The following is a 17,832-nucleotide window of genomic DNA, read 5'->3' as shown; positions in this document are numbered from 1 at the left end:
CGAACCTTCTGGTAGAGGTGAGGAATTGCTTTTCTGTTAAAATGGTGTTGTGATGGAATTTTGTAATGGGGCCAGAGGACCTCAATTAACTGTCTAAAACCAGCTGCATTAATTGTAGATATTGGATGCAGATCTAGTACTAGCACAGTCGCCATGGCGTCTGTAATCCGCTTAGCAACTGGGTGACAGCTTTCATACTTGCTTCATCTTGCAAAGGATTGTTTAACAGTCAATTGTTGTAAACTACTAGTAGTCTTCTTCTTTGTCTACTTCTGGGTTGAAGATCCACCCCCAGCAGCGGGACTAACACTCAAGAATTCTTCTAAGGAATCCTGGATAGGGGAGGAGTGATCTAGCCTTACCAACTTGTATGGATGACTAACTCCGATCACTAGTAAGGATGTTGATGAGGAAGGTGTTGATGGTGTGGCTTTACAAATGCTACAAATGGCTAGACAACTGTTGTCAGGACTGGGTAAAAACAATTCCACAGTGGTACATGACAAGACGACTGATGCTCCCTCAGATTCTTTGGAAACGGCTGCTAGGAAAAAACTTTGATTTCCCAAGACACCCAGTGATGATGCAGATGAGTCAGCACAACATTTCGACATTTGGCCTGGACTAAAAAAAGTGCCCAAAAATTGTGACAGCTCTGCCGTAAAATTAACAACAAATTTTACGGGGAAGACCATTCCCGCCACTCACATCAACGTATAGAGACTTCTGTAATGGTGGATTCCAGCGAGGATGAATTAGTATTGTGTGAGGATGATGTACACACTGATGAGGGCGAGGATGATGACAGTGTAGATTGCAGGTGCTGCAATGTAGCTGAGAGAAGGGAGCTAGCTGAAGGTGGTATGCTTATTAATATTTTGGGTAGAATGGCATGTTGGCAATTTTATGTTTTTCTACAGTAAATTTTTACCTTTACTAGAGAGATGTTTTTTTTCTTTAAAAAGTACAAGCTTTTTTTACAATTTTGTTTCCCTGACTTAAAACCACCATGCACTTGTACATAGGCTTTAGCACATGATGTAAAGGGATTAGTATCAACATGACTGAGACTCGAGAGTGACAAGAACAATGTTACTGAAGACTAGAGAGTGACAAGAACAATGTGACTGGAGACTGGAAAGTTACAAGGACACTGCCACCCCTCCTGTTTCAGTATAAGCTATTGCACAGCAGAGTGTCACTGGAGACTTTTAAGAACACTGCCAGCCTTATTAATAGAATTTCTGTTTCAGCACAGAACACTGACACCCCTCCTGTTTCTGGGTGAGCTATGGCACAGTAGAATGTCACCGGAGCCTTTGAAAAACACTGTCAGCACTATAATTTCTCTTTCAGAACTGAAAACTGCCACCTCTCCTGTTTCTGTGTGAGTTATAACTCTGTAGAATGTCAGTGGAGACTTTGAAGAACACTACCACCCCTCCTCTTTCTGTTCTAGGTATGATGCTGCCCAACTGCACTGGAGACTGCCAACAACACTGCTACTCCTTTTGTGTCTTTCTGTGAAATGGCGCAGGAGCTCCGTGAAGGGCGGTATTGAAAGGATCCAAAACTAGCGAGATCTGACAACGCGACAATGACGTTTTGCCTTGTTTACAGTTCTGAGGGCGTGCAAATGTACCGAGCCGAGATCGGCTATGTTCGGGTGGGCTCAGTTTTCCGAAAACCGAGCCCAAGCATCTCTAGTTAGCAGTTCTATCTTACAGCACTGGGGAAATGAGTTTGATTCCCAACCAGGGCCTTATCTGTGCAGTGTATGCATCACAATGTGTCAGCATATAGATAAAGTAAAATTATGTGCACAATAGAGCTATATTGGGTTAAAGCTCACCTGCCAGCCCAGCCAACAGAAGTTATTTCTGTTAACAACATGAAATAAATCCTACCCCTCAAGCTTGCAGCCTACGTTGTATCCTTGACTCAAAACTATCCTTTGTTCCCCACATCCAATCTCTATCTAAATCTTATTACATACATCTACCAGAATTTGCACATATCTAACACAAGACACTGCAAAAACTTTATGCACTCATCTCCCGCAATGACTACTGCAATACTATTTTTTGTATTCTTTCCCAAATCAGATTCTCACCCATACAACTGATTTTGCAGGCAGGGGCTAGATTGATATTCCTTGCAAATTTATTTGCCATTGCTGATTCGCTCTGTCAGTTTCTACATTGGATGCCTGTTTTTTTTCCAAATTCAATATCAAAAACATCTACTAACATACAAGGCCATCAACAAAACTGCAGCAGCTTACATCTCTTTACTTGTCTCCAGTGGTAGAAGTGGGCTGATATATAAAAGTATGCCATACTGGCACTACTCCTACTGCCTTCATTGGAAAACTATTAAACTCCATTCACTTACCTTTTACACTAAATTTTCATACCTACAATTCTAAATTTCCACTTCAACCACTGCTTGTCTCTAAATATTTCCCACCTCAACACCTCCATTCCTCCGTGTCTCTCATCCCCACTCATTACCTGCTTCCATTTCATGTATAAGCAAATATGCAATTTCCTCAGTTGTGTCCGAGAAAATTGCATATAAGCAATAAAACGCTTAAAACTGTGTTGTGATTGAAACCTTCATTGTTTCTCTGAGCTCATGCTAATTTTGAATACATCTTACTTTAAGCTCAACTGTGATCATTGTTGCAAACATTATCCACAGTGTTAGCTCCATATTTTCCCACCCCCAATTTCATGGAAACCATCACTAGGGTTAGTAGCATTAGGAATTTGGCACGTCACAACTGTACATTGACCTCGTTAGAATGCCCATTTCCCTGACCCGACACCCCCTTTTCTTGTAGCCTGTAGTAACAGTCCTTTCCATGCACTATCGCACGGAAAAGGGCCTATTTACCGGTCGTATGTAATTATTCTGAGCATGCGCAGAGTGATTTTGTGCATCATGCGCTCAAAATTAGCCCCAATTGCTTAATATCCATGCCACGGTTTTGTTTATCTTGTCAATCATTATAAATAATTAAGAATTTCTCTTTGTTAATAGAACCCATTACTGTTTTGACTAAAGTGGACATTAGTGCTAATCAGTAGTACATATAACTTTTAAACATTTATTTCAGCACCAAGGGTTTGTTAACTGGAAACCCTGAAACCTTTTGTTGTAAAGGCTGATGCCTGTGAGGTTGGTAATATTCTATCTCAAACCTCTAGTAGCCACAAAAATTCTTAATTCCTATGCTTATTTCTCAAGAAAGTCTTCTTGTGCTGAAAATAATTTTGACAAGGCTAAAGGAAAACTGCTAGCAGTCAAATGGGCATTTGAAGAATGATGTCAATGGTAATATGGTGCTCTACATCTTGGTATTATATATACTGTCCATAAGAACCTAAAGAATATTGAATCAACAAAAATAATAATTGTCTCCTATCAATCAATCTGATTGGGACAATTTATACACTAGGGTCATTCCACATCAGTTGATGTTTAATTACTGTTGTACCACATACATAATTTACATATTGTTTAAAAACCATACCAAAAAAGTGAACTATCCCGATTCCTTAATAAACACCAGCGATACGTGCGTTTTTGCCGTAACGCAAAACAGAAGGCAGATAAAGTAATTTGGTTTGGATTTTTGGATTCTGGAGGAAGAGTTACCTTAGGGGTCCAAATTTTGTGGTGATTCCTTATTAAACACCCGTTATACTTTAAATAAACTGGATAAAGAAGTGCGCGATTAGTAAATTATTTAATAAATTGAAAAATCAATATTTAATCAAGTAATTGTCAGACAATTGAGATATTTAGCAGAAATAGTTGTTTTGATATCCTCTCAACTAAAAAATTTTCATAGAAATCTGAGATGGGTGGTGGACAACCCTGGTTGAACTGACATGGAATGACCCACTATGAATTAATAATGTTCATGATTAATGGTATCTTCAATACTGAAAAATACAGGCATGTACTTCTCCATCATGCAATGCTAGAGAAATTCAAATAGTAATGGGTTTTAGTCCCTTATGTTTGGTTACTGTACAGGCTTGACACCTATTTCAGAAAAAGAAGCCCCCACTATTCTCTTTTAGCCAACTTTGTTGCTGTCCTTTGTTTGCTGTAGGGATGCAGCATTTGACAAGCTTGGTGTTGAGGGAGTCAGACATTGATGACGTCCTATGCATATGGACCGGAAGTAAGGACACACTCCAGGAGTTCCTCAATTATCTTAACACCAATGATCTTCATCTCAAATTTACTGCTCAGATTAGTGACACAAGGGTAGAGTTTTTAGACTTAGAAATCTCCATTGTTGACAACTGCATTCAGACTAAGACTTTTTTATAACCAGTGGACTGTAATTCCTATATTCCAGCATCTAACGGCCACCTAAAGAGATGGCTCACTAATATACCAAAGGGTCAGTTTTCTCAGATTAGGCGGAACTGTTCCAATCTGGCGCTATGGTGTTGAGGGAGTCAGACTTTCTGTAGTTAACCCTTGGATTTTTCAGGAGAATGTCCTTCAAATGATCATCCATCAGCAATATGTGCTAATGTTTTCGTACAATTCTTTCCAGTTCTCTATGGTTAGAACTGTATTTAGTTATGAAGGCAGGCGGTAATGGATCATCATTTGTATCTTTTTGTTTTGGGTATGAGGGGGGTTTCCCTGTCTGTTTCTTTGATTTTTTCAAACGCTGTGTGGATTATATCGCTATTGTATTCTCTTTCCAGATATCTATCCTTTAAAATTTTGGATTGTTCCTCGTATAGCGCCAGATTGGAACAGTTCCGCCTAATCCGAGAAAACTGACCCTTAGGTATATTAGTGAGCTAAAACCCATTACAAACTTTCATTCCAACATTACAGGAGAGTCCTACAAAATTAAAACTAAGATCACCTGCGACACCATGGGTGTGGTCTATCTACTGGAGTACCCATGTGGGCTGCAGTATGTTGAACGCACCATTCGCAAAATACATGTCAGAATCTCAGAGCACTTACGTAATATTAGGAATCAGTCAGAGAGCCACAACGTATCAGCCCATTTCCTCAAATCACAATCATGATCACACCACCCTTCAATTTATGGGGATCTGCAAAGTTAATAAACCGTGGAGAGGCGGTGATTATTTCTCCCTCATCTCCAAAGAGGAAGCTAGGGATAATCATTGCCTTAAACATCAACTACACCATCGTCAGGATTCTATTACTATTTGAATTTCTCTAGCATGCTAGACTATTGTTCATTCATTCCATAATACGGCAGTATCAAGGCGCACCCTGTCCGCTATCAGAAGCGTAGAGCATGTACACGCCAGCTCCATAATATATACAGGCTGTGGGACCGCCAGCAAGTATCCACTACACTTAGGAGGAAAAGAGACGTTCCCGTACCCCAGGAGGGACCATCGCTTCGGACCGGACCACTACGCCATCACCTGCTATGTAAGTCAATTTTGAACTTTTCATTTACTTCATATGTCATTTGGATTTCATGAATATCGGGAATTTCATTGGACCTAATCGTATTTTCACTAACTAACAATAAACCGCTACATCCCGCTTCACCAATATGTGGACTTTACAGCATTTAAAGCGGGTTGGACTATTTCTTACAGACCTTGAGATCACATATACAGCAATTGCCATATCATACGTGCACATACTGTATGTCACACGTGCACATTTGTATTTTGCATTTTCTATGTCATTTATTATGTTCCGGCCGGAACGTGGTATATATCAGTGTGTATTGTAATAAAACTTTCTAATAAAACTTTTTAAACTTTACATTACTCAGCGCCTTTAACCTGCTTATATCTAGTTCCCATTTGGGAGGGTAGGGATTCCCTCCCACATACCCTCAGGTTCATCATTTTGGCTGCAATATATATCTAAAGGAAGCGCAACCTATCCCAATCTTCCCTTTTGATCCAATGGGGCAGGGACTGATGTGAATGAGTTCTCTGTACAGCGCTGCGGAATCAGTGGCGCTATATAAATAAATGGTGATGATGATGATTTATTCTTCTTTATTCTAATAAGTTTTTCTGTTACAAACCACCATGGCTGTTGCCAAAGTAATTTACATTTCTCCAAAGCATGGGAGACATTCTTTCTGTAGATATTGAATGTTCCCATCATTAACTGAAATGCATGTATTGACTTTAACATCATTTACATTTGAACCCTCCATTTATACATTTTTAGAATGTGAATTTACCGAATAGCCATTATTTTTTCACAACACATTTTTTTGCTTCTGGTCTTTAACTGTCATTTTACCTGTCAACTAAAGAAATATAAAGGTTTTTTTGTTACCATAGAGAACTATACAAGGCCTTTGCATACTATTGAGTCAGCACGAAAAATAAGCAATACTCTCAGAAGGCATTTGTTAAACTTGCCTCTCCCCTTTACTGCATTGCTTTTAAAGTACTACCGTCTGAAAGCATTAAGTAGACTTGCCTCCCTGGATTATTGGGACAGGACCCATTGTGGAATTCACTATTGGAGTCATTAGACTACTAAAGCAAAACACAATTAGGAGGGATCACTGTCCATTATTAAGTATATATCATTTATTGATAGCACTAAAAAACATAGGACATGCGATGCAACTTTGGACAATTGAAATTGCTGACATGTAAGCTAGGTAATGTAATGCTATGTAATGCACTTCAAAGTGTCCTGTTTTAAGACTCTTCTCTGGCATTAATACCTGAATAGCACCTTCACGTGAATGAGTCTGACAGGGAAAACAAGTTTTCCACCTGGATTCAGTAGAAATATTGCTGCTTGTTGCTAGAAGACTGCTCTATCTGATTCTCCATTACTTTCAGTAACTACACAGGAACATTTGCAGCAGCCTCCTCTGCTGTGTACCATGTGACTTCTGTAGTCACATGACCCGGTGATGTCAGAAGGTCCTTTCGATGCAGCGGATCTAGCCACCATCTAGAAGAAACCCACGTGTGGGGCGCTGTGAGAGGGACGGGTGTATATAAGTTGTAGTACAGAAAGCAGGACGTCACTATGGTATGTATAACAACCATTAGAACATTTGAATGGAACGACACGAACATTGCTTGTTTGTTCCCCTACTCACCACTCACAAATTTGTTAGTGCAAAATGCTTGTGGCACTAATGTGCCAACTTGAATTAAATGCACCGTGTTTCATTATTATGTCCCGATTAGATACAATATTATTGTCTTTAAATTTCACACCTGAACATTGTGCTTTTGCTTCTAGTATTTAGTATAGAAATGCATCATGTATATCAAACAGTTTTGTTTAGTCAATATATAATATCAAGTCATTTTCCTAAACGGCAGTGTACATTCTAATACCACTTATTTTCAAACTTCTTTGTTATGCAGTCGGTTTTAATTCAGCCATGGGAAACTTGACGTTTTATTTAACTCTTGTTCAGTTAGCATTTATCTGTTAATACTTGAATACCTTCCTATCCACCCATTCAGCTTAATAACTTCTCAATTTGTTAATTAAAGTTATGTGTGGGGGGGTCACTTTTCAAATGCAATTGGCCAGAATGATTGGTAATCTTACTGTTATTGTGGGCAAAATATTTCAAAAGTGATTTGAACTGATGCTGATGGAAAAGAGTATCCAACATTGTGTATGTGCTGAACATTTTTGTGTTCTCGGGTTAAAATTGTAATATGTGTGGAGTCCCCACTCTGTAAAAAAACTAATTGGATAATATAGTTTTCCTAAACTGATCAAAAATATAAATATGTCAGAACTGACGAAAAATATGTATACAACAAGATTAGGCTAACTTTGCCCTATGGGCTCACATGAATGAACCAAGTTGATCCAGCTGCTATGTGCAGCAAGATCACCTGCACGAGGCACCATTACTGGAAATACCTTTAACAGTCTTGCATTTGGCAGTGGAATGGAAATTGACAAATGCAATGTCTCCTTAGGTTCATTGTTTTTTAAAAGTACTTGGGGGGGGGGGATATATTTTCTCAACTGCATATTGTGGCAACAAATGCTACATTTTGATCACAATGCAGCTTATTTTTGTTAACCTTTTTTTATTAATTTTACTCAAGATTGATGTTTCACATCTGTATGTTTAATATAGTTAAGGCACTAAACAGAAAAAAATAAGGGGAGATCTAGTCCAGCCAGCCAAATTTGTAAAGTTTTGGAAAGGCGCATCACTGTTGTGACTAATTTTATAAATTTTTTTACAAGAATGCAGTAGCACGTTAAAGACGCACTAATAACAAGCATAATGTAGTCAACTCTAATATCAATATACAATGTAATATCTGAAATAAACATGAAGGGAGGATCTTAGCATGTTCTGATACAATTGTGAATGCATATCTACTGCATCATGGGGATATCATGCAGAATGAGGTGAGCACTGCTCACTAGTGCTCAACACAGTTTTGTACAATCAAATTACTCAATTACTAAACAAAAGTGTCTTTTTGGCCTTTCTTTTGATCTATGGCATTTATAGAAATGATATAGAATTGTACAAGTTTGATTGGGGATATCTATTTAGGATAAGGCCCCAACCTAATCCACAATCACTTCAACAAATCACTTCAATCACAAATTAGCAAATTATCAAGTTTGTTTTCAAGTACATTACCTGCCACTTTTAATTTATTACACATTTATTTATATAGCGACAGCAAATTCCGTAGTTCTTTAAAATTGGGGACAAACACAGTAAGAAAGAGACTGGGTAAAATAAAGAGGTGAGAAGACCCTGCTCGCTAGCTTACAATCTATGGGACAGTGGGAGCTGGATACATGAGGTTAACTCTTCATATTGCATTTCAGTCCAGCCATTTTGTGGTGTTCACAATTTCTGATACATTTTGTCTGCGACATTGAAAAAATCCTGAAAACGATCATGATCTTGAAGCAATTATAAGTGTATATAGACAAATATTAAGAGTTTGGTACATTCCTAATGTTTATAAATCTATCTAAAATAGTACTTTTTTTCTGGAATATGGTTCTAAAGATTAGGGAATTATTTTTAGATTGTGAGCTCATTTAGCGAATTGTTCATCTAAATTTTCAAAAGAAATTGGAAATAGGAGCGACAATGGAATTATTTTATTGGTGTTGATGTGAGAGTGACATCCTGTGAGGGCATCCCTTCTTCTTTCAATAAATTCCATTATGAACATCGTGGAGACATTTGTGTGCATTGCCACTGACTACATGTGTTATGCAGCAATGCATATGCCAGAGTAAAGAGTCTATCTATGTAAAGGATCCAAGTATGTCTCTAATAATTGGCTACCTACTATGCCTTCCTGAATCATGAACTAAAATAAACAGGAAATTGACCATTTGTTCTCCCTGGGCAAAAAAAGACTACAATCATCCTGACTACTCTATAATCGCCCTACAACATGACTATTGTGCATGTTGATGTCACGGAAATGAATGAACGATGGTGAGGGCTTTGAAAGGGATTAAACAGCCAAATGACATTATTAGTCCTTGCCAAAGGTGAAACTACCCTGACTGTTCAACTGGATCTAACAGAGAGTAGAATTATGGCTAGCTAAAAGATTTAACATCTGTTTTTTTCTCTTCTTTTTTTTTTTTTTTTTCAGTGTATAAATTCTGTTGACATATCTATACATGCACGTGATGTGTGCTGTCACTTTTTTTTATTTGTAACTATTTATAAAATTCCTAAGAAAATGATATAAGACATGAGTTTGTAATAGTGAAAAAAATTCACGATTGTTATGTATTCTGTAGAACTCCCAGCTTGTTTCTGTCTAGAGGGTTCAGTTGTCAGAAGTAATATTAATCTATGTACTCTATTTCAGCTTTTCTTTAAGGAGAAGGAGAGCAAAATGATGGACCCAATCTTATTTTTTTTTGCGCTTTCGGCTGTCTAAGTTCTGACTTCCTACCATTTTACTGCTTTGCCTATAGGACTACCTAAACTGCATAAGTTAATTGCTATGTGCTCTAACAACAAAACTTCTCAAATGATTCATCTTCTATTTAGATGCAGATGCCTGGCAACATGGGAATGTTTGTAAATACATATGTTAAGAATAGAAATATTTAAAATATGGATGCTTTTGACATCAAGGACAGTTAGCTGTTATTTAGACATTCTTCAAGGATAATGTAAAATATAATGCATTCAGTGAGTATTTCCAACATGATTTTCACCATTGGAGATGTGTAGTATAAATAATAGTAAGATTGTAAGATAAGTGTATGGATTGTAATAGAATTGTTTTGTTTTCTCTAGAATTCCAAGTTATGCATGTCAAGTAGCAACCACCCAACCACAGTCTTTCTCCCTGTCTTTATACATATTTATACAGTGTACACATGAATAGCCATTTTTTCTAGACACAGTCTGTCTCTTAACTGCGATGCTTGAAAATAAATAAAAGTGCAGATTTGACCAACTAGCAGCTAAGCAGTTATCTGTTAAATAATGTCCTTTCTATGTATGTGTTTCTTAAATCTCTCCTTTTTCATAGAAGCATTATAAATTTGTTCTCGACTCTAGCTTTGGGCACAGGCCCTCTACAAGTAGCTTACTAAAAATAAGCGAGTTAAGTATTAACAGGTCTGTAACCAAAATTGTATTTGCTTAATTAGGTGTAACATAGGGTATTTATACATGTTGGACCTAGTTTAATGTTCTCTTTGTCTAGGCTATGAGAAATCCTAGTGGGTTTTGCCTCTTATTTCTTTGTTTGCTCTCGTATTTACTGGCTTTCCTGAACCTGGACATGCATCCAGTGATGCCATGCTCACAACCATTGATGTCACACATATGCTTCACTATTGTTTTGTGAGAGAATTATCATACCTCCGTAAGAAGGACAAGAGGTTCTTTGAGGAAAGCAAACAATAATGGCTCTTCAAATCGTAAACTTTGTAGGCAGACTTATCACTTTCATAGAAACCAGATAGCTACAGTCCTCTATAGCTGGAAGCTTTCTTCTTGGCATGCTTCCAAACAAGGAGGACTAGCACTGATTGCGTTATAACAGAGAATGTGCAAAATTGCTACACAAGCAGGGTACTCTAAAGATGGGTGATGTCTCGAAGTGAACAATCCCTTTTATATTTGTTATTTTTCAGAATTTATTTGTATAGTTATAGTGCATGGGTCAACTTATCACTAAATAATTGCATTGTCATGCAAAAGAATATACGTGCACATCTATAATGCAAATGTAGATTTAGTTTTTTATATTATCATTTATCTAGCAACTCCAGTTATGCAGCGCTTTATAGAGCAGTGTTCCCCCAACACCTTTTTTCCCATGAATTCCACCCGGCTGTTTTTACTTGCCACCCGGCTCTTGGAGCCCAACAGAGTCTTATTATAATATAATAAACCATTGTTTCTCCTATTATAACAGGCACGATCATCATCATATTTATCTATTTATTTATATAGCGCCACTAATTCCGCAGCGCTGTACAGAGAACTCATTCACATCAGTCCCTACCCCATTGGAGCTTTTAAACTAAATCCCCTAACATACACACACAGACCGAGAGAGACTTAGGGCAATTAACCTACCAGTATGTTTTTGGAGTGTGGGAGGAAATCGGAGCACCAGGAGGAAACCCACACAGATAAGTCCATGGTCGGGAATTGAACTCATAACCCCAGTGCTGTGAGGCAGAAGTGCTAACCACTAAGCCACCGTGCTGCCCCATCTGAGCAATGCAGCCAGCAGTGGTTAGACCAGTCCTGGCAGATGTGGGCAATAACCTGGAAATTTTTTCATTATTATTGCAAAGTATTACAACTGCCCATACCCTGCTGTTTATTATTGCCACCCATCTGGCAAAATTTTCTGGGGAGAACGCTGTAGAGTAAATTTAACATTAACATCAAGCTCCGTACCATTGGAGCATACACTCTAAATTGCCTAACACACCAACATGGACTCTCACACATTTGGGTTAATTTTGTCAGCAGCCAATTAACCTCTTTTGGAGTGTGGGAGGAAACCCTAGCAAACACAGGGAAAACTCCACATGGATGAGGCCCTGTATTTCTGTGTACCAAGATAAAAGGTTTGCATGGCCACTCCTTCCATTGCATTGCATCAAATAGCTCTGTTGATGGTAACATGTCAAACCTACTCATGAGTGAGGTCATTTTATTGTGTTAATTTAACCCTTTGAGTGCTTAAGACAGGTATGGCTCATCATCATCATCATCAATTTATATAGCGCCACAAATTCCGCAGGGCTGTACAGAGAACTTGCTCGTATCAGTCCCTGCCCCATTGGGCTTACAGTCTAGATTCCCTTACTTACATACATACACAGACAGAGAGAGACTATGGTCAATTTACTAGTAAGTTAATTGGCTGCTATTATGTTTTTGGAGTGTGGAAGGAAACAAGCATCCAGAGGAAACCCACACAAACACAGTGAGAACATACAAACTCCACACAGATAAGGCCATGGTCGGGAATCTAACTGCTCACCATGGCTCGTCTTCTTCATGACCCTCAAAGTGCTCAGGACAAGTCCCACTTTTCCACTGCATTTAACAAATTAAAAAACACAGATTACTTCCTATTATGATCTTTGGATTTTCTGATGCCTTTCTCCATTAAAGGAGGAAAGTCCATTAAAGTCTATGGGAAATGTGAGGGATAGTAAAATAGAGGCTCTAAAACAGAGTTAACCTTGTTAGAAGGAGGGAAGTCCCCCTGTTTGTTTACTGCCTGCTGACCATGTTTGGTTAGTAGGCATGAAATAAATACTCGGCACAGGCATGAGAAAAACCTCAGCGAATAGGTTAAAGCAAAAAATACTCTTTTATAAATACAGTTTTCTTACACCCTATACTTCTTATTTTGATCAGTAAAACAAACTGGCATTATTTTTTTACACAAAGAACTGAGTATCTGCTTACTAATAAGAACATGAAATAACATCAATGGGAAAGTGGTCCAGATTAATGGCCTGTACTCAAGGGCATCTCTGCGATCTGGTTTGCATCCCAAACTTTCAACTCAGATTGCCCTCACAAAAGTGATCAGCGATCTACTTACAGAGTGTATGGGTTCCTTTTGTATACGCAGCCCCCTGAACCTCACTGCCATTTTGACACCATTGATCACTGTCTCCTACTGCACACCACCAATTTGTCTTTGTGACACAGTTCTTTCCTGGTTTACGTCGAACTGCACCTACACTATCTCTAGCTCTGGCACATCCTCTCCTCCAGTACCACTATCTGTTTTGTCTGCTTTTCTCACTTTACTATTTTCATGAACTAATTTACTTAATCAGAATAAAGTACTACTTTTATGTTGTTAAACCCAAATCTACCTCTCGCTCAAGTGACCTGTGCCCTTCTCTACTATCTTGTTGGACTGCTATATGTCTGCTATTTATACATGGATTACCAACACTAGCCTATAAGCTCTGTTTTGGACATGTTGAGTTTTATCATCTTCCCTCTTTCCATAGTTGCTTCAAACCTTCTTCATCAACAACAGCACAATTTGCTCAGTTTCCAAGAACACTTTCTCCTTCATCCTATCTGGGGGACACTGCTACCATGGGGTTGTAGCTGGGGAGTGTGGAGTTGCACTTAACTAGTTAATCTGTGACTGCTGACAGACCCCTCCTTTCTGCAACACCCTGTAGCTAGTCAGTGTAGTTTAAGTGCCCAAGGAGTTTGGCTGACTTTTATTTGCTGGCCGAGGTTTAGCTCCTTCCGTCAGCCCTTTCAGGGAGGCCCCGCCTTTAGAGGTCAGACAAGTAGAGGGAAGTCTTCTGGGTTCAGAGGTCTCTCCCATAGAGGAAAGTCCTCGTCTGGCAGCAGGCGTCAGGCCAGACTCTCGGGAAACCCGGCAGTCTGACTTACACCCTACTCGCCTCGTGGCCACGGGAGTGGAGGGGGGGGGGGGGGGGGTGGCGCCTGCGATTGTTCACAGAATAGTGGATAAAATCCTCTCTAGATTCAGGATCATGGCATGGGGATATATCATAGATCTTTTAAGTTCGGGCCCCTCATCATTTTTTCCTGCCCTGCCCTTCGACCAGAACAGAAGGCAAGCGATATGGCACTGTGTAGATTCTCTTCTTTTAGCGGGCAGACTGGGCAGAGTAATCTGCCCAGTCCCAGAGAATCGGAGACGCCAGGGATTCTATTCAAATCTTTTTCTGGTCTCCAAGCCGGACGGTTCCTTCCGTCCCATTTTGAACTTAGTCTCTAAATCTACACCTAAGTATAGACAGGTTTTCAAATGGAGTCTCTTCGTTCAATGATAAATGGATTGGAGGGGGGAGAATTCCTGGCGTCCATAGATATTCGGGACGCATATCTTCATGTACCTATCTAAGAAGGGCGCAACCATTTCTCCGCTTCACGGTAGGGGCGACCATTACCAATTCGGGGCGCTTCCTTTTGACCTGGCCACAGCGCCCAGAGTATTTACAAAAATCATGCCAGTAATGGCTGCCCGTCTCCATTTTATTAGGGTGAGCATAGTGCCCTCCCTATCTCGATGAAAGCCCCCTCAGATCCGCTTATATGTCAGCATTTACACCTTATGATAGAGACCCTGCAGCTTCATGGTTGGTTAATGAATGTTCAGAAGTCTCAGTTAATATCAGTCCAGAGAATGATTTTCTTAGGTCTCATAATACACTAGAAGGCAGAAAATTTTCTTTCCACAGGACAAGATTTGCTCAGTACAGGACCTAGTGACCTGGGTCCTAGACAGTCACAAACATTTCCTGCTTCTTCGCATGAGGTGGAATGTTTCATTTAAGATGACTCCAAGGGGATCTCCTAATAAAAGTGGTCAGGCTCCTCTCTCCATTTGGCACACCAGAGAATAATGTTATGCCCAGAGGCTTGTCTATCTCTCAGGTGGTGGAAGAGTCAAGAACCTCTAAGCATGGGCAGATCCTTTGCCCCGTGCTCCTGGATCATCTTATCAACGGATGCCAGTCTAAAGGGCTGTAGTGCAGTGATGCTATATTTGCACCTTCCGGGTCTTTGTTCGGAACAAGAAAGTTTCCTTCCAATAAATATCCTAAAGTTGAAGGCCATATTAATGGCTCTCAAAGAGACTTTGTCCCTAATTCAGGGATTCCCGATTTCAATTATATTCGGAAAATGCCACGGCGTTGGCATATATCAACAAACGGGGGGACAAGGAGTCCAAAGGCAGTGGGCATATCGGCCCAGATATGAGCTTGGGTAAAACAGTTTGTCCCATCTCTCTCAGCCGTATTAATTCCAGGCATTCTACATTGGGAAGCCGACTTTCTAAGTTGTCACACAGCAATGCCAGGGGAATGGTTCATCCATCCAGAGGTATTTCCGATATTAGTCCGGAATCGGGGCCTTTCTGGATCTGATGGTGTCCAGATACAATTGGCAGGTTCACAGGTTCTGTGTAAGAGCAAGGGACCCGGTGGCGGTGGACATAATGACAATGCACTGGAATTTTCGGCTAAGGTATCTTTTCCTTCCCATTCCAATGCTTCCCTGAGTACTCTGGAGGGTCAAGCAGGAAAGACTCTCAATTATACTGGTAGCTCCCCATTGGCCCCGCAGGGTATGCTATGCAGACATCCTTCTCATGGCAGTGGGAGAAGGACTTCATCATTGTCCCACTAACCTGAGCAAATATTCCCTTCTAGCACTAGACCTGAGCAGTGGAATAGCAGTTATTTTATGTACGTGGCTCATTATAGGTGGGCGATTTGTTGATAATCAGAATATGTCTAGTTAATTTCTATTCTCTTCATATATCCATGAGAAAGAATGTGATCGAGCATATTAGGATGTTTACAGAGTGGTTACTTAGTAACACTGTCATGTGCTACAACAGCACCAATTGGGACATTATTTAGATTTGCTCCTACCGGAGTCAACTTGCAACCAGTCAAAGATTGAAAGGAGGGATATTTAAACACACTTTGTACATTGAACATTAACATTCATTTATCCCTGAGGAAGCCTTTAATTATCAAGGTGAAATGCGTTTCTTATTCTTATATATTGATAACATCTCATAGGAACACCAAAATAGTGCTTTATCTAGCTCCATTGAACCCAAGGCTGCAAGTACGGAACATTCGCCTGCTACGCATGACGTAACAAGCCGCGAACGGGGAAGGAAACAACTGGGAGCCTATATATAAGCTGCGCATGTGCCAGCTGGACATTTTCGGTAGTGGCTGCTTCCGCTCCTATACTTCTCTCTCATCTTTGATTCCAATCCAGAGGACTTTTGGGATATATGGACGACTACTAGTAGTAGGACACATCATATTATATCTACCATCAATTATCTCTACATTTTCGGTAAACCGACAACGCATTACCCTCACTTATTAGGTGGGACTTCACCGCTTTTAAATGGAGGCGTCTCTGCCCAGAATATATTTCCAGCAATTGCGCATGCATCTCACAGATATATAACATTGGGACAGTCCGGAGCCTGGATGGACTTGAATCAGAGAATGAAGATGGCCTTAGCAGCCGGATGAAAGAAACATCAGTGCATATAAACTTTGAGTTCTTTTTCTTTTATTTTGGATGCATATTTGGATTTATATTTACATTGTCCAGACTTTTTGGGACATCTATGCACGATGGATAGCTCCGCCGGACTTTACCACAGGACTATCTAACTTTAATAGTATTGGACATCGTGCAAGTGTCGGTTTTAGATTCATTTTTTACTATTTCTTTGATATTTATCAATGTAGAAATGGTACATATATGTTTATAATCTGTACATGCATTGTTATTTAACTCTGGCCAGTCACATCAGTCATTTTATGTGTTTATATATCTTGTATAATTACATCTCATATATTTTTATTATACCGTGGTGGAGCGCCAGGGAAATGTATTTTGCAATACCCTGTTACGGGCTAGAAAGCCAGTGTCAGCCCGCATTTGCCGTAGAATCTAGTGCATTTGCATTAAACAGTGTGAAGACCTGGCACACAATACAAGTAAATTTGCCCTGGCTGCTAGGGTTTCTATAAAACGGTCTTGATGTAAGGCTCCGCCTGGGATCCTTAAAGGTCCAGGTCTCGGCCTTTCCATATTCTTCCAAAGGCGTTTGGTGGACCTTCCGGAAGTCTATACCTTTTTGCAGGAGGTCCTGCACATTCAAGCTCCCTTTGTTCCTCCCACAGCACCCAGATATCTGAATTTGCCTTCAAAATTTCTCCCATACCGCTACCCAACATGTGTACAGGACCTTGTTGATCAGACTATCCCTCAGTCTTCAAATCTTTAAACGCTCTCTGAAAACCCACCTGGTTACTGGATCCTACCCTAAACCTACCTATACTACTTGCACAGGTACACCCTCAATGTTCCAACCTCCACTCTGACCAAACTTTCTAATCTTGTCTAATTTCTACCGTTTACCTACTAGATTGTAAGTTGTATCTTGAGAGTTGTCCTCCTTCCTCCTTGATTTTATGTCTGCATTTATTTTGTGTGCCGCTGTTACGCATGCTCTGTTTTTACCACTGTCTGGTGCTGTAGAGCACTGTCTTGCCTTACAAATCAATTACGATAATAATTAATTAGGAATTTAAGGCATATTCTTAATGCCTGCCAAACACTCTTTACTGCTGATGGTTGAATGGATCTGTACACAGCCACGTTTTCTGACAGCTTTCTCTTTGCTTTGCTTCTGTAACATTAACGAGCATGAACCCTCCGTAATTAGTACAGAACTGCAGTTAAGCTTTGAAGAGAAAATTTAATTTGAATACTGTTAAATGCGTTGTCAAAATACAAGAATTTGT

The 17,832-nt window shown here is 39.7% G+C and overlaps 1 protein-coding gene across 2 annotated transcripts in view; it reads left to right on the top strand.

Annotated features, from left to right (window-relative positions):
• The first annotated feature begins 6,903 nt into the window (after nucleotides 1–6,903).
• TMA16 (translation machinery associated 16 homolog) overlaps nucleotides 6,904–17,832 on the top strand; it is a 60,630-nt gene continuing 49,701 nt past the window's right edge. For both annotated transcript variants that reach the window (XM_075198031.1, XM_075198025.1), the window contains exon 1: nucleotides 6,904–7,047. In XM_075198031.1, coding sequence (XP_075054132.1) covers nucleotides 7,045–7,047 — 3 coding nt within the window. In that variant the 5' untranslated portion in view covers nucleotides 6,904–7,044. The remainder of the gene's footprint in view (nucleotides 7,048–17,832) is intronic.

The sequence above is a fragment of the Mixophyes fleayi genome, chromosome 1 (assembly GCF_038048845.1).
Source record: "Mixophyes fleayi isolate aMixFle1 chromosome 1, aMixFle1.hap1, whole genome shotgun sequence".
In the NCBI taxonomy this organism is placed as follows: Eukaryota; Metazoa; Chordata; class Amphibia; order Anura; family Limnodynastidae; genus Mixophyes; species Mixophyes fleayi.
The sequence above is the reverse complement of the archived record's forward strand: the minus strand, read 5'-3'. Positions and strand labels throughout refer to the sequence as shown.